This window comes from Entelurus aequoreus, linkage group LG09 (assembly GCF_033978785.1).
Source record: "Entelurus aequoreus isolate RoL-2023_Sb linkage group LG09, RoL_Eaeq_v1.1, whole genome shotgun sequence".
NCBI lineage: Eukaryota > Metazoa > Chordata > Actinopteri > Syngnathiformes > Syngnathidae > Entelurus > Entelurus aequoreus.
In genome coordinates, this window is record NC_084739.1 from 44,494,108 (window position 1) to 44,517,110 (window position 23,003).

At 39.7% G+C, this 23,003-nt stretch overlaps 1 protein-coding gene across 2 annotated transcripts in view; it reads right to left on the bottom strand.

Moving 5' to 3' along the window:
* thada (THADA armadillo repeat containing) overlaps nt 1-23,003 on the bottom strand; it is a 251,978-nt gene that overhangs the window by 207,893 nt on the left and 21,082 nt on the right. For both annotated transcript variants that reach the window (XM_062058803.1, XM_062058804.1), the window contains exons 17-22: nt 21,710-21,929; nt 21,489-21,624; nt 19,634-19,770; nt 18,075-18,200; nt 17,578-17,738; nt 3,884-3,993 (exon numbers count right to left, since the gene is read on the bottom strand). In XM_062058803.1, the coding sequence (XP_061914787.1) occupies nt 3,884-3,993; nt 17,578-17,738; nt 18,075-18,200; nt 19,634-19,770; nt 21,489-21,624; nt 21,710-21,929 (890 nt within the window). The remainder of the gene's footprint in view (nt 1-3,883; nt 3,994-17,577; nt 17,739-18,074; nt 18,201-19,633; nt 19,771-21,488; nt 21,625-21,709; nt 21,930-23,003) is intronic.

Sequence of the window (23,003 nt, forward strand, 5' to 3'; positions counted from 1 at the left end):
ATTAGAGAATTGCCTGCTGGTCAGTTGCAGTTTTGTGTCTTTCATTTAAAAGATCAACAAAACTGTTGACACAAAAGCTAACAAGTTGTATGTTTTGTATTGTGTTCCCTGACTGTATCAAAAATGAACCGAATTGTGATTAAAAAAAAATCAAAGTATGCACTGTACATCATTATAGCGTACGGTGACAACCCTGATTTCAACCAAGTGGTACAGTTTGGTTCAGTTCATTACTTCTTGTAGTGTTATTTCCTTTATGTTAAAACAAATCCAACCTCATGCCTCCTTTATCCACCCTTTGTTGGGGTGTCTGTGGGAGATTAGCCGTAACTGTGCTGATTAAAGGCCAAACGAGAAGTCTTGTTCTTTTTATTTCGTGCTCACACAACATAAACACTCACTCAATGTGTTTATCTACGAGCGAAAAAAACGTTTTTTCAAGACTTCTCTACGCTTCTTATTCTTCGCTCTTCTGACTAGAATATCTGCATTAGCAACACGTGGCCATACTATGTCACTACATTTAACAATGCAATTAAGCCAATGAATGAATAGACATGGAAATTACTCTATTAGCCACATATTTTAACTGCACTTCACTATTATCCTGAATAGGGGCAAGAAGCGTCCTGGCTGATGACCGCAAAACGCTTATTGTTGTATTTTCCTTGTCTTTGAAAATGTTCATGAGGTGTTTTAGGCTGAAGACACGTTGTCAGTCTCCGGCCTCCACACGAGTCCAAGCACCTTTAACACAGTCATGTGCTTCAGGTTCTACTGTAAAGTCAAAGTCACTACCCTGCCATTTGGCCTTCAGTTCCGGGGAAATTTGCTGTCCATTTACAAAGACTCATGCCTGTGGTTGACATGATATCCTTGGGACTTCTGTTTAGCACATATTTTCAACATCTTTTGAGCATGCAACAAAATCGTCAACATAAAGGAGTCTTTGATTGTGTTAGCAACCTGTGGGTGACTTGGCTGGTATTTCTCCAGGTGATGTCCAAGTGTGGCTGCAAGCAAAAATGGGCTGGATGACACGAGTCATTCTCATCGAGCACAGTTTTGTTTGCTCCGTGTCAGGGGGTCCAGTGAGCCACAATAACCTCAAAGCATCTCTGTCCTCTTCTGCAGTTGAAATCTGAAGGAAGGCCTTGGTAATGTCTGTCATGAAAGTGATACGATGCAGCCTGAACCTGACAGGAATGGCAAGGTGGTCTGGATTTAGGTTTGATCCAGTGAGCAGACAATCATTGCGCAATGGGCAGCCATCTTAATGTGCAGAGGCATCAAAAATAACTCAACTTGGTTGGTATCTTGTCCTCTCGGATCACAGCATGGTGGGGCAAGTAGTACTCGACATTGTTTTTTCCAGCTTCCTCCATGTATTTGGTCTCTGAGACCCTTGCACATGTTCCTTGTTGAATGTAATCGTCTATTACATTCCTATAGCCTTTGAATAGCATCTCATCCGTTTTCAGTTTCCTTTTTAAACCTTCAAAGCTTTTAAAATCGGGCAATTCTGGTTGCCTGGAACTCCCGGTGAGTCTCTTTTTTATGGCAACTTCACATTATATCCCCTCTTTATGTAACTGACTGATCTGTTGTAGTGTTGTTGAGCCTCAATGTCATCTGCTCGTTCATCACCTTTGTTGGAGATGCCAATCTATTCTATTTCCCAGAATGCGCACAGCAGTTCTGAAACTTGTTTAGCCTCATCGATGCAGATCTTCATGCATGAAGCTTCATTAATGCTTGCCATGGACACTGGCCCTTGTACTGTCCAGCCAAATAAGGCTTCTATGGCAAGAAAACCTTTCCCATTTGTCAGAAACTGTTTTCCAATTGTAGTCAGCACCAATCAGCACGGACAGCTCCAGTTCTTCATCACTGCTGCCGAGACATCTGCTGTTGTCAGTCCCTTCTTTTCTAAATTCTGCCGGATTTGCTCTTCAGTAACCTGCATAATGGCTGAACTGACTTGTGGCATATCAATTCCTTATTAAATATGTTTTGTAGTATTAGCTTCACAACATCACATCCCATTGTAACTGCAGGGTTGCTGCTAAAAGTGTGAAGTCTAGACTTCTGTTAAAATATAATAACCACTTATTTTTCTGTTGTTTGGATAATTTACATTAGTTTTGGGCGATACTACAAATGTGTTAAGTGATCGATTACCAAGTGGTTACAGGGGAAGTATTGGCCATACCATCATCATCATCATCTGCGGTCACTCGGGGTCAAGTATGACTGCCCTCCTTTTTGGTCCCTGTGGGTCAATCCTGGACCTGCATACCCTATAAGGACGACGCCTCTGTGTTAAATCTTTTAATGTGGGGAGACTGATACACAGTCCTTGGCAAAAAAAAGGACTGGAAGTCCAGTGGCAAGGAGACCAAGAGGACCGAAGACCCATCTTTGCTGCAGCCTTCCCAGCCGTTGTGGTGCTTCTCCCTGCAGCCATCTTCCACTTGGTCCACCGTGGAGGTCTTCACTATTTGTCCAAAGCTGGGGCAGAGGTTGACAGGTAGCAGGGCACGTCCACATACCGGAGGGCCTGCATGCCGCATCTTTAGGGCCCCCTGCTGTTCTGAGATCCTGTACAACTTAGCCTGGAAACGCGAGGATGTCAGTTACCGTGTGTGGCAAAAAGGAGGCATCTACGGGTCCTGGCAATGGAAATGCTTTGTACCAGCTGAGGAGACTTACACACTCTGCTCCTCTTCTTACCTTCTGTAAAAAAAAGGGGCTGGACGGCGGCGGTAGCTGAAAGCAGAAAGTAGCAAGCAGAAGCAGCATGCAGCATGCATTACCTACAAGCACTACAACTCCATCGGCCATACCAATGCTGATATTGGTACTTTAAATTTTCAAGATCATTGAATGATTAACATTTGGATCAACTGTAATATTTATTTTTATGTATTTATTGTTATTAATTTTATTTATTTCCTAATGACCTTTTATTACATACATGTATAACAAAGTCAATAGTAAAAAAATAATAATAATAAAAAAAACTTTATTGGCTCTGATTTAAATACTTTGGTTTTTGCCCTTAATGAGTAAAAGTAAACAATCAAAAAAATGACAAAAAAAAACTTTTGTGATAAGAAATATCGATCTAATCACTGTAGTTTCAACTATACATTGATAGTATAGTTGTTGTCAATATTTGCATTGATTCACCAACCCCGGTTTACATTTTTCTCTTTCTTAGCGGTAAGATATGCTTTTTTGTATCATCCTAGGGTGTGTAGGTTAGATCGTCCTCATTCTCCAGCGATAATGTTAGTTTATTTGCCGCCATGGAGGCAAGGATTACTGACTTAGAAGTTGCATCCCACTGTGGAGGGACAGTAGCGGCTAGCGAGGGCGCTACAATGCATTGAGTTTGCTTATCACTGTCGAATTAAAGGAACAAAACTAGGATTTGTCATCAAAATGCATCATCACGATATGACGATTGTATTGAAAGCTCTATAGTGGGTCATATTTATATGTTTAGTATTGTTTATCATCTTTATTGCGCAATTCTATTTGAATGTAATTAAAAGGAATATTGAACTGAACCATACTTCTTCGTGAGCATCCCTTATTTTACCAATTACACCTACAACAAAGAAGACAACCTTTCATGACAGCCTACAATCTTGCATGACTCCAGGAAAAAAGGAGCAAGCCTTTAAAAAAGCAAAGGTAAACTAAATGTCATGCCAACCAGGCCTCCACATAAACAATGTCAAACTCATCATGAAGAGTGATAGGAGAGGATGCTGTACTGGCTTAATTACAGTTATCCTTGCGATGTGCAGTATAATGTCCACAGCCACTGAGCAGTATTACCTTTCAACAGGACACACTGTATGTTAACACATACCTGCATAGCATGTCAGTGAGGCGGACAAAGCCCACATATGCCAGTTCAAAGGCGCCACGATGACGGGACTGCAGGAGTTGCTGACGGAAATACAAGCCAACCCCTTTCACCTGCAACAGCGAGAGAATCTGTGTTGAAATATGAAATGAAACACAAGCTGATAATTTTGAGTACTGGTACTGAACAGATTCCTGCATGCATGCAGACTGGGAAAATATTGTCAAAAAACTACTTTGTTCCAATGGAGGCTGACCGAAAAATAAACATATCTCCATGCTAAAAATATTTCAGTTAGTTTTTTTTCACAGTAGATGTCTTGAACTTATTGAGTTTGGGATATACTCAATTTTTCAGCATAAAGTAACAGGAAACGTGTGTCATTGTGTAGCCTCACATATTTTTCTCTGGTTACAATATAATGGTAAATGGGTAAAGCACTTTGACACTATTTCCACATTCACGAACCATCAGTGTCTTGCTCAATGACACAACAGATGTGACTAGGATGGCGGAAGCTGGGTATTGAACCAAAAACCCTCCAGTTGCTGGCTCGGCTGCTCTACCAACCGAGCTACGCCGTCCCCCGACCCAACCTGTACCATTGTGTCAAGGTAATTGATAAAATACTCATGATTATGATAAGCAACACAATACGTGTTCTGTTATTTAAATGAATGACATTACTCTTAATGCCATTTACCAGTTTTAACAGTTAAAGCTTGCTGTAAGGGAAAGTGATGTGAATCTTTCGAAGGAGGTCGTGTATGAAAAAAATGTACATTGAGAACACGGTTTAATCGTGCTACTCAGACACTCAGTAGAAAAATTCAAAATGATAGTGATTCCTGTAGAAACTGTTGAATGTCGGAATATAACCTGAAGCTGCGATCAAGACTACCAGATTCCCTCCAAATGCTTGATTGATTAAAACAAAAAGGAAATGTTTAAATTAATCATGAAACCAACTCTTTAAACACAAAAACATCAAGCTATTAGCGCCTTGCATGGCAGCTCCCGCCATCAGTGTGTGAATGTGTGTGTGAATGGATGAATGTGGAAATAGTGTCAAAGCGCTTTGAGTACCTTGAAGGTAGAAAAGCGCTATACAAGTATAACCCATTTATCATTTATCATTTATTAACAAAATATACCAAAAAAAAATTTCCCACGACTGTAAATTATGTAATCCCAAGATCAATCAAATGCTGACATAGCGTTCTACTAAGCAGTGGAAACAGCAAACTAAAAGCAAACATGACAGGAAAATAAGAAGTTGTTTTTCCACTGAAGAACTGCAGCTCCACTTTAGCCTTTTCTCTATTTGGCATGAAAACTAAGGCTCTAACACTGTCAACAGGCTTGTTTTAGATACACCACTTAGTTTTTGGCCAGTGAGCAGCAAGTATTTCCAGCATGAGAGCAGCATGGCAGTAGCGTGACAAGTGTGTTCAAATAAGGATGCTGAGACATCGGCATAATGGCCAGTCTAAGTAAAACCATCCAGTTAGTAATAGTGTTAGCAACATTATTCTAACTATACACACACACAGACACACAAGTGCCATTTCTGTGGCAGTATGTAAACTGGTGAGTGTGTAGCAGGTGAGGCGGCAGGGCGAGGCGGACGCAGCGCTCTAGTGCCCTGTCATTAAGGCTGTGGTGTCACCGCCACCACTGAGAGCCAACCCTTGGCTTAGTCAGGGGTGGCACAGAGGGCACAGGGAGGGATGTCAAAGTTCTGGTACAAAATAAACAAACAAAAAAACAATCTAAATTGACCCCTTCTTGAATCACATTTAAACTAAAAGACTTGAACCCACAGGGGACTGAGCATTTGCCAGTGGGGCTAAAAAGCAAAAACATAAAGCAAGAAAATGATTGAATGGAAAACATTTTTATTGGCCTATTTATTGATCGACAATGTGTTTACTGTTTCTTGCACAAAGTCTGCTCGGAGTTGCTATACACATTCTTAACCATGCGATCTAGTATAGATGAAGGATAAACGGATGTGTATAAAAACTGAAAAATTTAGAAGAGGTGGAAGAAAAATAAAGAGCTGAGGCAGCCTGTTCATTCAGCCAGATCGCAGTTTAGTAAACTCAACTGACCCTTCAGACAAAATGTAGACTAACTTAAACACCCAAGCACAGAATGAGTAAACCACAAGTGCACCAAGCACAATGACTTATCACATTGGTTTGCAGAATGGCCTCCCAGGACAGGCTTGACCTCACCAAAGTAAAAACAGCAGTCTGTGTAAGACGGCCGACCGAGGTTGCCGGGCCCAGACCACTGCGGTGCTAAGCGAGGCCAAGCCGGGCCTTTGTTTTGTGTGTTTAAAGCTTTCTTCTTCAAGGTTCCCGTCTGTGTAACGGTTTAAAAAGGCCAAGCAAGCAGGGCGGGGGAAGGGATTTATTTAGACATCAACTTCCTGTTGGCAAGTGTGTCTATTTTCCTGAAAAACTTCCCTGTGGATAGAGAAGTTTCCCAAGTGTAATTACATCAACCCGTGACATTGGCCAAAAAGGGCTAGGAAGCACTCTGATTGTTGTTCTTTCTACTGAAGCAGTTATCTTCTGAATGGTATATGAAATTCTAGTTTAAAAATGGCACTGATATTTGATTACCATAAAATTACCTCACCACCGATTTCTTTTGCTTTATTTTAGTAATTTTAAAACGCAAGTATGTTGTGATAAAGGGGAACTGCACTTTTTTTGGAATTTTGCCCATTGTTCACAGTCATTATGAAAAATCTGACGATGGATGGATTTAAAAAAAAAAGCATTCTAAATATTAAATAAATGTAAATAAAAGTCAGCTTACAGCGGAGCCAATGGGAGCTTTACAATTATGCCCATAAACAGGCCTGGCCCTAACCAATCTGGCGCCCTAGGCAAGATTTTAGGTGGCGCCCCCCCACATCGGCAGTGAAGTGTATATACTCACAAGAAACCGAATAGCTTTGTCTTTGACCTTTTTTTTTAACTTAAAGAAAGCAAATTAACGTATTATATGAGAATGTTATGTTATAATTATCTTTAACCGAATCACAGCAGTGCTCAAATTAAAAAACAGCATTCCCTCTCATGTGATATTGCTTAATTAACATTAATGATGTGCACTTTAACAACTAGGCTTACAACTATACCTAATATATAAAGGGGTGGAAAAGTGACTATTACCTGCAGGGCAAACATTAGCTAACCAGAAGGCAATAACAATGTAAACAAAAAACACCTGCTTAAAAGATCTAATACAAATGTCCCTGAGGAATGTAAGGTGGGATTACTGTAATTACCTAACGTTACATTATTATTTTCCATAACAATTTAGCCCCCTCCACAATATTAACCCGACGTAAAACAGAACTAGCTATTTATTGATTAGCAATTGCCGAATCATGTAACATTAGCTTAATGCTAAAAAGCCAGGTTACTATCACATTCTGTAACAGACAAATAATTGTATGTAGGCTAACGTTACCTACCTGCTACCTCTGTCTTTTTCTCGTTTCTCCTCTTCTTTTCTCTTTTTTCTTCCCTGGGCACCTGACAGTTTTGGCCATTTTGACATCTTGTGTTGATTTTTTTGGTGGTGACGTCCAAAAAGAGAGTCATGATACGGGAAGGGAGGGGGCGCACCGTGCGGTGGCATTTGTTGTAACAAATAATATTTCTATTAAATAGGCTTTACTTTGCATTTTAATTAACGTGGGATTATTTTTTGTATTTAGAAATAATAGTACCAACTTTTTTTTTCTTTTTTTTTTTCTCCTGCATTTGTGGCACTGGCGTGGCGCCCCCTGTTGGACGGCGCCCTTAGCATTTGCCTATACGGCCTATGCCACGGGCCGGCCCTGCCCATAAAATCTGATAAATAACCATTCAAAAAGTATTAGTGGTATTGTGATTATAACGGCTAACGCAGACGAACAATTTACAGCGGCGCCGTGATTCACCACAGTCAACGTGATCACTTCCGTGTGTCCCTATGTTTACATCGAGTGGTCTGCTGTTTCCTCGCTTCCATGCTCCCTGTAAGTTTATTGTAGATCATAAATCATGCCTCTCACCTGAAAAGTAGATGGCTGAGGAGATAATCCGACAAGTTTGGACACTTTGACAGACATTTAGGACCTGGAACTGGCAAGGACGACACAAAAAGCGCTTGTTCCCCCCACACCGTTTCTTTGCAGGGATTATGAGACATTTTTCATCTAAACCGGACTATATGAACATCCCAGCAGTCGGCATCCTAATGACAGCAGACCTTGCACAGTAGGTGATGTTTTATTATGTTTCTTGGCTCTCATGAAGTCTGCAGTGAGCAATAATCAGTGAAGAAAGAAAAAAAAAGCAAACGTGATGTGTTGTTTAAATGAATGCTCTGCGTATGCTTAAAATGATCAACACATGTAAATATTAAATGTATTTAGAAATGTGCCTGTTACTACATTACATATATCCCTTCATCATGTATATAAAACCCTAATATAAGTGTTTGGATGTTTTTTGGGGGGTTTTATAGGCAGAATTGAACGGCTCCCATAGGTTCATTGTAAGCTGACTTTTGATCTAACTTATTTAATGTTTAGAATACCATCCATCCATCCATTTTACTCCGCTTATCCGAGGTCGGGTCGCGGGGGCAGCACCCTAAGTAGAGAAGCCCTGACTTCCCTCTCCCCAGCCACTTCGTCCAGCTCCTCCCGGGGGATCCCGAGACGTTCCAAGGCATTTGTGAGCATTTGTTTCTGCACCAGGAACACTTAACTTGCACACATATCCAAACTGTGCTGAACTGGGCTTTTATTTGGTTTGCAGTCATTGTTTTTACATCCTAATTGCACAACAGGGTCACAAACTATCCTGTTTTTCCATTTATTATATTCTATTTATAATCTATTCCTATTAGCCTATGTTATTATTTATAACCTACTCTATTTAAATAATTATGTACATACTACCATTCTTGTGTACTACATTTCATGCCATCTGATGTGTCTCTCGTGTGCTGGTATGCCAATAAAGTTCCTTGAATCATTTATTGTTCAATGTGATGTGCTGTAAATATGACCTGACTTGTCTCTTGCTTGACCTGAGCAAAAACTTGACTTGCTTGAGTCTTACCACAGTAACTTGGGACTTGCTGAAGAATTTAAGAAACTTAACTGTGAGTCCTGACTTACACATGAGAGACTTGCTTCCACCTCTTATTATAGCATATGTACCATAGCTTGTAAAAATTACTAACTACCTAATTATCAATTAGAATAGTTTATTCTGGAATATAAAGCCATTTGTTAGCATTGGCGTCATGTGATGACACTAGTAGACGCTAGGATGTGTTTTTATCAAAGTTAGAGGTGCTAAGCAAATGTCTATCTCTTCTGTGGAAGTAGGGCTTTCACCGATCCAACCGAGCCATGCCAAATAAACACCGGAGCTGTCAGAATCTAACCGACTTGGAACTTTGGTGGTCTTTGTCTTATACCTTCATAAACTGTGTAATAAAGGCTCACTGGCTTACACTTTTTGAGCTACTGTGAAAAGACGACAAAACTCGGTATAGCTCGGTTGGTAGAGCGGCCGTGCCAGCAACTTGAGGGTTGCAGGTTCGATCCCCGCTTCCGCCATCCTAGTCACTGCCGTTGTGTCCTTGGGCAAGACACTTTACCCACCTGCTCCCAGTGCCACCCACACTGGTTTAAATGTAACTTAGATATTGGGTTTCACTATGTAAAGCGCTTTGAGTCACTTGAGAAAAAAGCGCTATATAAATGTAATTCACTTCACTTCACTTCACTTCTTGACAACCATTAGCTTGTTTTAACCCAACTAAAAGCCTTTGTGGCACAAATTATCCTTACCCTAAGTACATGAGAAAAATTATCTTAAACTATGTTGATCACTGCATATCAACAACTACTGCTGTTGCTATGGTGCAAGGCAGTGACAGAAACATCTGTACTGTTGCTGGGCCAACGGAGATGGAACACAGAATGCTGGCTGACAGAGACAAGTTTTAGCTCCAAATAAGCACTCTCGCAATACATGCATGTGCTCATGCATGTCATCGCTGCGGTAGGGCAGAATGACTTTGTCAGTACCCAACTTTCCAAACACAACAGGACTCACCCCCCAGACTGTCAACGCCACATACAGACTATTCCCTCACACAAAGTGTTGACTTGATGAATGGCGGATACAAAAGAAAATAAGGATGTCATAAAAACAGAGGGGTTCAGATTTTCCTCCTACATAAGTTACACCATTAAAATGTTAAGTTACAAAAACCCATTTTCAAATACAGTGCTAACGTGGCTTACGAGCGCTTTACCTTACGACGGTTTAAAATATGAGCCACCTGTCTGCTATTTGTTTGGGTTACAAGCTAGCTTCATAAACCTAGTTGGCGTGGCAAATGCCAGAATAAACCCCTAAAATTCCACCACACATCCCGTGTCGCACTAACTATCATTAGGTAATAGCTAGACAGACAAAACTTTGTTTTTCCAACCATGGGTCCAAAGACAAGTAAGTGTGAAGGACAGTGCCGACATGAAAAAATGAACAATGTTCATCGAGTCAAACAAAAAAAAAAGAAAAACTTGACCGATGGCGTTGTGTAGCCAACTTGGGGAAGCAGTGCGATCATAGCCCTTTACAAGGACAAGTCGATTAAAGGGCCCTTCTAATGCTGACAATGTTAGCACTTATTTCTTAGTTGTGGTCCTAAAAATGATGTTTGTAGGAAACATTACCCCCAAAATAGACACAGTAGGGATTTCAGGTTTGTTTTCTAACTTGTTTCAGCACATTTTGGAATGTCCACTTTTAGCACTAAAATGTCAGCCTTCTGACATCATCTACAGAAGATTGAAGGCAATTTCATATTGTGTAGTATGTTTTGGTAGCATATTGTTATTTCCGCACCTTTTTTTTTTCACGCACAGAATCAGAGCTTTGAATTAGAGTCAGAACCTGCAGAAAAAAATAAATATTCTGAACAATACGTGTTGCACAAGTTTTTGCACACTTATGTTGTGATATTTTTCAGTCATATCGCCCAGCCTTACTACATTATGAAGCTTAATAGTATTCTTTTTGCCCTCCTTTACTGATGTTTTATTTCTGGAATTATACCTTGAGTTGAATTGTGTTTGAGAAAAGGCTGGATGAACATAGATAGATATTTTATTCCTCTTTAAGAGGAATTCAAATTTGCATGAGTGTGAATGTTGTCTGTCTATCTGTGTTGGCCCTGCGATGAGGTGGCGACTTGTCCAGGGTGTACCCCGCCTTCCGCCCGATTGTAGCTGAGATAGGCTCCAGCGCCCCCCGTGACCCCGAAGGGAATAAGCGGTAGAAAATGGACGGATGGATGGATGAGCGTTACAAGGATTGAAACACAGAGGGGCATGCAAAGTTAAAAAAAGGAATAAAAAGTATTACAAATATCACCCCTACCAGGCAGACACTGAAGATAGGGAAACAGGTGTCTATATACTGACATATTAATACATCTTCATTGCTCAAGTTAACCATATCAGTTTTGAGGTATTCATGGCCCAGGGCGATAAAAACGTACAATTAAGCGATCAAAATAATATTTTTATAGGCCTTTATCTGCACTGTCAATATGGGGAAATGGGCTTGAGTTATGTGGAGGATCACACACCAAGAGGGGGCAATATATCGAGTCTGGCTATGAAAAAAGATCTTTCTAAGCAATGTTAGTTATCTACCCATTTATCCAAAACTAATTAATATGATGGGACATGACTGCCAGATTAAAGAAAATATGTTAGTGAAATTTGGGTCATCTAGGCGCTAATCCAAAATGCATTTAAAGGGGACTGATTATGCAAAACCAACTTGTTTTTTTACATATTAGTACCTGTTTTTTGGGATCTGCACAAATCCTGCAAATTTGAAATCAAACCAAGGAGGCATGGCGAAGATATTCATAAAATAATCTTGCTTTCCTTCATACTTCCAAAGAAGCAGTTTGGAATTTGCTCACTTAGTGACTTCAGTGGATATCTCCAAGTATAGTATAGATTTACCCGGAAAGTTGCAAATCCGCCATTGTAGTCCGATGCTAGCAATGAATAAGCTCCTTCACTTCCTCTATCCTCATGTTGTGTCTCCTGTCTCCTACATGCACACGTATCCTCCACAGTTGCCATATCTAAATCAGTGTATAGTTCCAACTTTTATCTGTCAGTAAACTCAATAAGGAAGTGCTAAAAACTACAACATGGCTGACAGGGTGCAGACACAATCAAAGTGGAGGCACATAAATATGACCGCCCACAAAACAGCGCATTCTGAACAGACCCTTAGAAAGTGGCTTGAAGATGATGTTTAACAAATAATATATGCAAAATTTTGACCAAAGAACCACCATTTCAAAAAGAACTGTTTTAAATGTAGAAAAACTATCATAATATGACCCTTTAAGGCTGTTATGAGGGTGTAAAATTTATATATTTTTAACTTGAAGTAGACCTATTACTGTAAGCAAAACCAATTTTCTTACCTAATTGTATCTGTTTTTGTGTATTTGGGATCTGCATAGGTCCCGAAAATGTTAAATCAAGACATGGAGGCATTGCGGAGATATTTATAAAACAATCCTGCCTTCCTTCACACTTTCTCCAAAAGAGCCGTTTGGAATTTGCCCAATTTGTGACGTTTTTCCAATTGGTGACATCAGCTGATAACTCCATATATGGTAGAGGTTTCCCAAAGAGCTTTGTGCGAGTCCACCATTGTAGTCCGACATATTCAATAAGTTATTTCTTCTTGTCTGTACTCTTGTTATGGGGCTAACTGTCTCGTACATGCACATGCATCCTCCGCTGTTGCCATTTCTAATACAAAGTAGTGTATAATTCGAAATTATATCTGTCAGTAAACTCCATGTGGAAGCTATAAAAATTAAAACATCGTTGATAGGGTGCAGACACAGTTGAAGTGGAGGAACGTAAATAAGACTGCCCACAAAACGGTGCATCCTAAAGAGACGGTCAGAAAGCGGCTTGAAAATGGTCTGTAAATATGGTCTGGGCAAAATATTGACCAAAGAACCACCACTACATGTTATGTAGACCACAAGGAAATGTTTTTTGAATGTGTCGCAAGGCATTCAATCGATCGCAACTGGACTGTTTGGTTTGTCTTAGAAAATGTTTCGCCTCTCATCAGAGTAGGCTTCATCAGTTTGTGCTCATAAATCTAGTCTAGATCTGACCCATCTAAGTCTATGAGCATGAACTGATGAAGCCTACTCGGATGAGAGTCAAAGCGTCTTCTAAGACAAACCAAACCGTCCAGTCGCAATCGATTGCATGCCCTGAGATGACAATGACCTGGTTGAATGAGGACATTCATAAACACGTTTTAAATGTAGAAAAACAATCATAATACGAGCCCTTTAACAGTAGTATTTTTCTTTCTTAGCTATTATCATAGTTTGTTTTTTTGTCTCACCAAAAGCAGATTATATTTGTAGGTGACTCTACAATCAATTTAGTAAGTGTAAACAACACACATTCAGCACATAAAACACTTCCCACTCACTCACTCAGGAGTTTAAATGCACAGTCAACTGCTTACACCAACCACAGAAACACAAACACACAAGGATACTCACTCTCTACCCCCTATAAAGCCAAACAGAGCTTTTGTCTGCTACTCTTGTTATTATAGACTTGAACATGCTGAACCACTCATTCCTCTGCAAGTTTGCCCGTGTACTTTTGTGGATGTTGTTTGTCGTGCCCAGTGTTTGCCTGCTGGTGGTGGAAGTGATTTGGAAAGAACGTAGTGAAAAAAAGAGCCACATTGTGGTCATTAAAACAGCAGGGTCACGCCTTAAATTCTTGGCACTAACAAGTGAAGATACCTTACACATTTTGAGGCTCTACCTTTGCAGTGCGCAAACTTAATTATATTTTATGATACTATCTGATTTCATATTTTAATGTAGTTCGGCTTTCCGTTAAATGCATCTATTTGACTATCCCTGATGTATTTGTGATTTTCATAGTTTTATTTTGGTCCTTTTTTTAGGACCTGCATTTCCGAAATGTAAAAATGTAGAACACAGATAAGTCCAGTAGACACACAATTTCTTTACATTTGTGTGGTCGTACATTCATGTCTGTTGTGGTCTCTATTATTATGTCACATATATGTACTGTATATGCTAAAAGCATGGAATTACACAATGTATATTAGTGAGTTTGAACCACATGTCAAATTTTGACAAACCTTGGTTTAAACTGATTGAGTATCTGTGTCTGTTAAAAATAGACAGTGTGTATTTGTATTGGTGTATAGTGAAGCTCCCCTGGAAGGCACAGCAGCCGTTGAGTTAAAGGCCTACTGAAACCCACTACTACCGACCACGCAGTCTGATAGTTTATATATCAATGATGAAATCTTAACATTGCAACACATGCCAATACGGCCGGGTTAACTTATAAAGTGCAATTTTAAATTTCCCGGGAAATATCCGGCTGAAAACGTCTCGGTATGATGACGTATGCGCGTGACGTCACGACGGCAACGGAAGTATTCGGACCCAATGTGTCACCATACAAACTGCTCTGTTTTCATCGAACAATTCCACAGTATTCTGGACATCTGTGTTGGTGAATCTTTTGCAATTTGTTTAATGGACAATGGAGACTGCAAATAAGAAAGTTGTAGGTGCGATCGGTGTATTAGCGGCGTACTACAGCAACACCAACACCAGGAGGTTGTGTTGTGTTTGAGCTGGATAGCAGACGCACTACCGTGAGTACAGCTTTGGCTTCCAAACATTTGATCGCTTGCCCGTACGTGCGTGTCGCTATGTGCATGTCACGTACGTAACTTTGGGGAAATATATGTTTCTTGCCGACTCTGATGGCGGCCGGGGTGTCGTCGAAAGCTACAACGCCCGCCGCCGCCGCCCCGTAGCTAAATTAGCTTCAATTGTTAAGCTTCGCCAAGCTGGAAATTATTAACCGTGTATTGACATGTTCATGGTTTAATAGTATTGTTGATCTTCTGTATATCCTTCCAGTAAGGGATTTTTAAAATTTTGTTTCTATCTGCATTTGAGCCTGATGCTATCACGTTAGCTCCGTAGCTAAAGAGCTTTAACGATGTATTGTCGTGGAGATAAAAGTCACTGTGAATGTCCATTTCGCGTTCTCGACTCTCATTTTCAAGAGGATATAGTATCCGAGGTGGTTTGAAATACAAATCCGTGATCCACAATAGAAAAAGGAGAGAGTGTGGAATCCAATGAACCCTTATACCTAAGTTACGGTCAGAGCGAAAAAAGATACACCCTGCACTGCCTCTGTAGTCCTTCACTCTAACGTACCTCATCCACGAATCTTTCATCCTCGCTCAAATGAATGGGGTAATCGTCGCTTTCTCGGTCCGAATCTCTCTCGCTCCATTGTAAACAATGGGGAAATGAGAGGAATCCTTCCTCCTGTGACGTCACGCTACTTCCGGTATAGGCAAGGCTTTTTTTTTATCAGCGACCAAAAGTTGCGAACTTTATCGTCGATGTTCTCTACTAAATCCTTTCAGCAAAAATATGGCAATATCGCGAAATGATCAAGTATGACACATAGAATGGATCTGCTATTCCCGTTTAAATAAAAAAAATTCATTTCAGTAGGCCTTTAAAGCCCAATGAACATCCACACTTCCTTGAACAGGTTCAAAACCAAATGCAATGCTGGTCAGATACATATATTCCAAGACTTACCTTTTTAATCCAACCAGCCTTACATGTATAGTACCCTCAAGGCAACTGGCTCATTCGAAATATATGAATCACAATACTGTAAATAATTAATCTCGGATTTTCAGAAGCTGGTATGGCAGAATTGACACATATTTAAGTCTGTTTATTGAATGTATCTGATTAATTTAAAATAAATTTTAACCAGTTAACTGAAGAGTATTAAAAAACTAGATACAATGTCGCAGAATGGGGCAGCTACCTATTGCTAAACTAAGGGATCAAGACTTAACCATTTTGCGCATTGTACTTAATATATTTTTGAAACAGAAATGTTAACAATGTTAAAAGCTAGCATGCTAGCAACCTTTATGGATGCATCGTAATAACATGGGAACATCTCTTGCTTCAATAGATGGTTGTTTAAATGTTAAATCTCAATGTTAGAGAAAAATGCTGAAGATATTGCCTATCTTGCTGGGAACTATCTATGTAAAGTCCATCCATCCATCCATTTTCTACCGCTTATCCCTTTCAGGTTCGCGGGGGGTGCTCGAGACCATCTCAGCTGCATTCAGGCGGAAGGCGGGGTACACCCTGGACAAGTCGCCACCTCATCACAGGGCCAACACAGACAGACAGACAACATTCACAATCACATTCACACACTAGGTCCTTAGAGCTGTTTAAATTCCCCAAAAATCCCCCAAAATATAAATATTAACAATGCTAATACCTAGCATGCTAATTTTTAGTGTGCCAGAAACATTGTGATAACATGGGAATATATCTTGTTTCAACAGATGGTTGTTTTAGTGCTGAATACTGTATGTATATGCAAAATGCTAAACCCAGCACCTACCAACATATCGCTAAGAACCGAAAGTGCAGTTCTACCGGGATTTTGCATCATGCCATCTAAATGTATGCAATTTAATATGAGAATATTGGTTAATAAACTATACCCTTAAACAGTTAGTGCTAGTTTGCCAGGTGCGAGCATACTAAGTACTGAAAGTGCCAAGGCAGTTCTATAGTGTTCCATGACATGTGCTGTATATACAGTATTTTAACTTTGACTCGAGTAAAATAGCTTAAAAATTATCATGCTAAAACAGCATGCCAAGTACAGTAAGTGTCAAAGCAGTTCAATGGTGTTCCTACATTATGCCATGCACTGCATTTTTTTTTTTGACATGAGGAAAATGCTATTATGCCAACAGTTAGCATGCCTGAGTACCAAAAGTACCAAGGTAGTTCCATAGTGTCCTTGCATCATGCCACGTACTGTGGCTGCATTGCTTTAAAAGCAATTTAATATGAGAATATTGGTTAATAAACTATACCCTTAAACAGTTAGTGCTAGTTTGCCAGGTGCGAGCATACTAAGTACTGAAAGTGCCAAGGCAGTTCTATAGTGTTCCATTATGACATGTGCTGTATATACAGTATTTTAACTTTGACTTGAGTAAAATAGCTTAAAAATGATCATGCTAAAACAGAATGCCAAGTACAGTAAGTGTCAAAGCAGTTCAATGGTGTTCCTACATTATGCCATGCACTGCATTTTTTTTTTTGACATGAGTAAAATGCTATTATGCCAACAGTTAGCATGCCTGAGTACCGAAAGTACCAAGGTATTTCCATAGTGTCCTTGCATCATGCCACGTACTGTGGCTGCATTGCTTTAAAAGCAGGCCCATAATAATGTTAAACAGTAGGTATTACTGACATGCCATGCTTAGTTCTCAGTGACTCTTACTTTGTGGTCATAATTTGTTACTTTACAAAGGGGTTTATTTTTACTGAGTCAGTGTAAGGGTGATGCAGTGTATATCTTATAGTTGCACTAATTACAAGTACTACCATAAAGGTTGGAATGGCAGAACGGAAAATGTGGTATATGCAAAGGCATCAATTCCAGGTCTCACCTGTTCCTCTGTGATGAGCCCAGGATGTTTGTATGCATTGTCACCGGTGTAGTGCAGCGGCAGGCTCTGACACAGCTGCCCTAACAGCATGGCTACTTCCTTCATGCTCCGCCAGCAACACACCAGCACCATCTGGGCTGTCACTCTGTAGTCTTCGCCACCTGGAAAATGCCCACACATGTGTTCAAATGTGCAGAACCACACAAAAGAAAAAGCAAAGTTTGATAATTTTTCATTGAGATTGAAAAAAGGGGGTACACTATATCCCACAAAAAAGGACAAACACTGCCCTCATCAGGACATCGCTAATATAACAAGAACATGCACCATCATTGTGACAATCACAAATACATTTAAATTGTGATGAAAGACCAATGAGAAAAGTCTTTAAAAAATCATATTTTCTGCTATGCTTAGTTAATTACTACCAGGGGATGAATATAGATTGTATGCTTTAATTTTAAAATGAATTAGGTTTATGGTTATTTGTAACATACCAGTGGTCCTTGTTTCTGCATAATCCTCTTCATTGTGTGTATCTAGCTCTCTGGCGCTAGTAAAGAAATCATTGGTGTCCCTGGGTTGAATCTCCTGTAGGATCTTCTGCAGTCCACTTGAGGTGTCTGTAACAAGCAACACATACATTTGTAACATGTTGATGGCATCAGTGGAAAAATATCCAGACACCCATGGAGACATACTGTACATGCATTTGAAGTATTTGGCCTAATATCGGTATTGGGATATATATTGCAGCCTCCGGCGATAACAATGTATATCAAAATATATTATTTGGCATATATTTTAATAATATAAGTATTTCAGAACAGGTTACAAAGGCATCTAATTTGGCTGGTGCAAAATTTGCATAATTTCTGGTAATGTTATTTTGTCAAATTAATGTACTTGTTAATTTACTGTTAATATCTGGTTACTTTCTGTTGTAGCATGGTTCTATCTACATTTCTGTTAAAATGTAATAAGCATATTCTTCTGTTGTTTGGATACTACATTAGTTTTGGGCAATTCTACACATTTGGTTATTGATCCAATACCAAGTAGTTACAGGGGCAGTATATTGTATAACAATGCTGATATTGATACTTCAAATAATCATGATCATTGAATGATTAACTTTTTCTTGCAATTATAATCAGTAGGACTGTTTTCAATTAGTCGGAGCATCAACGATTCAATTTGGAGGAGTCTGCTTCGACTATCAACCTCGCAACCAAATCATCTGATATTAATATTTCCTCCCCCCACTGCGGGAAGGAGATGGGTTAATAACTGCTGAGGCCCTCACGTACAGTAAGTGTGTTGAAAGGACAAATTGATTGTGTTCATCATCATGTCTTCTATAAACATTAGCACAGTATTTTTGTGTGCAGACAAATACATTTTAGAGAGAAATAAATAAATCTTAGTTTCAGCTGTCATATCAGCCTTTCGGTCACCGGTCACGCACAATTATTGCATTGCGCTGTCAAAATCAAGGGCCCTCACCGGGTGGGGGCCACTGGGCTTCAGCCCAAATAAGTCCATGCATTAAGGCGGCCTTGCCCCCCTATGACTTTATGGTGGCTTTCCGATGGACTGTACTCCCACTTTATCTATTAATGTAACAATTCAATAATCAATTGCAACTGATCACCATGGAAATGGGGTCCCTACATCTGTGGTCCCTTCTCAAGGTATAATCTTTAACCCCATCTGTGGTCTTTAGAGTTTTTTCATGCCAGGATGTGGATTTAGATCAGGGGCTGTGATTGTGAGTTTGTGAAGCCCTTTAAGACACTTGTGATTAAGGGCTGTATGAATAAACCTTGATTTAACATGCATTATCACAATATAATGATAGCATTAAAAGCTCTGTCGTCCACCCTATTTGTATATTTCATATTGTATATCGTTTATATCAAGCAACCCTAATTTGAGTGTAATTAATTTGTATATTTTATAACAAGTAACCACTGACCATCACTAAACTGTTGTCAGACTATCAAAGACTTTCTCCAGGTGGGGAAAACCATATGCTGTGTCATCAGAAAATTACCTGTCCCAGCATCCATTGGGATGAGCCCCTCAGGGGAAGAGCTCTGAACAACAGGGGAGACCACATCAGACAAGCGGTAACACACAGCAATGAGGTCCGACACCAGACGCCTCCACTCCTCTGTGTGATGCAAAGACCTAAAAACACACATATTCAAATAAGCACTAATAACGTCAAGGCCAGAATAACTTTTAAAAATAGAAATGTTGGGACATTTCCCATGATCCTAAACATTCTACGGTTTACTTCCGCCTGACCTTTTGACAGCCGACATTGGTTTTACATGACGGCTTTGTGGTTTTGTGTAAATAAAGACACACATTTGTTTGCTCTGGCCACTTCGGCACATCAGACCACCACAAGGGATTGTTTGTCCAAACTAGTTCCATCTGAGCGTGGAAGAAACTCTGCACTAAATTATCCACACAGAGGACATTATTTCCTGTTTGTTAAGATGAGTTAGCCAAGCACTGGCAACCTAAAAAGGACCAACTTACTGTACGTCAGCAGCACAATTAGGTCCGCCGCGAATGTAACTTGGCAGCAACAGTAGCAGAAGCTTAGCGTGAGCAAGTATGCTTAAAAGAGGAGAGCGCCAAACACAGAACAACCATGGTCACGAGACTACTTGGGCACAACTATGCACTACAAAGCAAAAGCAACAATTTCAAACTGTAGTGTTGCCCCGATTATTACAGGGGACTAGCTGTAACCCCCACATTAATCAAGGCAACACTAGATAGTTGAATTTCTGTGTAGGCAGGCTATTTATTTTAGAATTTGTATGATTATTTGATTATTATATGGATTGTATGTACCGGTAATTATAAGCCATCAACAAACTTTTTACACACACACACACACACACACACACACACACACACACACACACACACACACACACACACACACACACACACACACACACACACACACACACACACACAGACACAGACACAGACACAGACAGAGACACAGACACAGACACTTGTAAACACATCCTATGCTCTTAAATAAATATACATTCTAAAACCTACGTTATTTTAACATGAAATCTTAAATGGATACTCAAATCTCAAAGTACTCAATGGGACTCAGTGGTACCTTAAATCATTGAAATCCACAATGCATTGAGACCACAGTACGTGAACCGTGATGTGGCCAGGGAAAAACTGTATTTGGATAATAAAAATAGCATTCACAGTGTAGACCAGAGACTCCCAATTACTGTGTGCAACACAAGGTGCCGTGAAAGATTATCAGGTGTGCCATGAGAAACGTTCATCATTTATTTTGCTAAATATTGCATCATTGTTCATCTATACAGTTTCTGCAAGGATGACAGTGACAGGTAAAACAACTTCCACTAGAGGGCATAAGGTGCATTATTCACCTGTGTCTGACACCAGTTTTTGTTTTGTGATGTGTAGTGAGGTTTTTGTGATGTTCTAATCTTTATCATTCCAATAAAGATTGGGGAACACTGGTTAAGAAGACTCAACTGGAAATGCTTAGTTATGTTTCCCGACCTTCTACCATCCTAGTCACGTCCGTTGTGTCCTTGGGCAAGACACTTCACCCTTGCTCCTGATGGCTGCTGGTTAGCGCCTTGCATGGCAGCTCCCGCCATCAGTGTGTGAATGGGTGAATGTGGAAATACTGTCAAAGCGCTTTGAGTACCTTGAAGGTAGAAAAGCGCTATACAAGTATAACCCATTTATCATTTATCATTTCCTAATGTTGGGTTTATGTGTCATTTACTTAAATTTGTAGTCATGCTTATATAGACTCTCGAACAAGTGCCAATAATTGGGACCCCCTAGTGCCCTGTCACAAACATAACAATTGTTCTCACTCTGTGTTGAGACTCTGCAGGACGGCAGTAATGCAGTGGACTCTGCCATACAGAGGGTAGGAAGCAGCAGCCTGCAAGAGGAAAGACTCCGCTTTGGAGACCTCCAACTGCAGACAGATCAGCAATAATTGAATCACTGTGGAGGGAGAAATATGATTATATTTACATACATACAATATGATCTAAAGTGCACGTCTTTTGAGCCTGGATCTCCATCTTACCAGCAAAAGTGTTAACCTCCAGAACATCAGGCTCCTGTGGAAACGAGGGAGGCTGGAAGTCAAGTCCCTGTTTCAGGGCACAGTGTAGCAGTGCCCGGCTCAGATTAGGCTGGTGGAGCAGCAGGTCTAAGAGGTGGGCAGCTGTAACACTGTCAAAGGGTTTGGTGCTGGTGCTCAGATCCAACGCAGCCTGAAGTACAACACACATCCTGTCGTGTTCCTAAGCCCACATAGACCAAAGAGAAATCAGAAGTTGTCTATTGTAATGTCAGCTTCAAATTATGTTGTAACTTAACAAATAGAATTGGAGATAAAAATTAATCACAGAGTGCGATAAAATTATTACACTTGACTGACTGTGTAAGAAACACTTTTAATTAAAAAATACAACATAGACAACCATATTGGCTTTATCTATACATATCAGTGTGCAAAATGTAGAATTAATTACCGTATTTTTCGGACTATAAGTCGCACCGGCCGAAAATGCATAATAAAGAAGAAAAAAAAACATATATAAGTCGCACTGGAGTATAAGTCGCATTTTTTGGGGAAATTTATTTGATAAAACCCAACACCAAGAATAGACATTTGAAAGGCAATTTAAAATAAATAAAGAATAGCGAACAACAGGCTGAATAAGTGCATGTTATATGACGCATAAATAACCAACTGAAAACGTGCCTGGTATGTTAACGTAACATATGGTAAGAGTCATTCAAATAACTATTAACATATAGAACATGCTATACGTTTACCAAACAATCTGTCACTCCTAATCGCTAAATCCCATGAAATGTTATACGTCTAGTCTCTTACGTAAATGAGCTAAATAATATTGTTTGATATTTTACGGTAATGTGTTAATAATTTCACATATAAGTCGCTCCTGAGTATAAGTCGCACCCCCGGCCAAACTATGAAAAAAACTGCGACTTATAGTCCGAAAAATACGGTACACATTCTTTTGTTTTTCATTACGTTTTACTTCTGTTACTGTATGCTGCACTGCAACAACGTAATTTCCTCATAATGGGATAAATAAAGGTTTATCCTATTCTATCCTATCAACTTGTAGAGGTTGTTCAGTCAAATAGGCAGGTTCCAGTAATGCCAACAAACAACAGTTTCATCTGATTTGATTGAATTATGTTCTTCTTGCGTGTACACACACTGGCCACTAGTGACACCTAAATACCCAGTGAATTAAAAAAAGTATGACTATACAAAAAATAATTATATAGTAGTAGGGTTGTCCAGATACCAATAATTTGGTACTGGTACCAAAATGTAA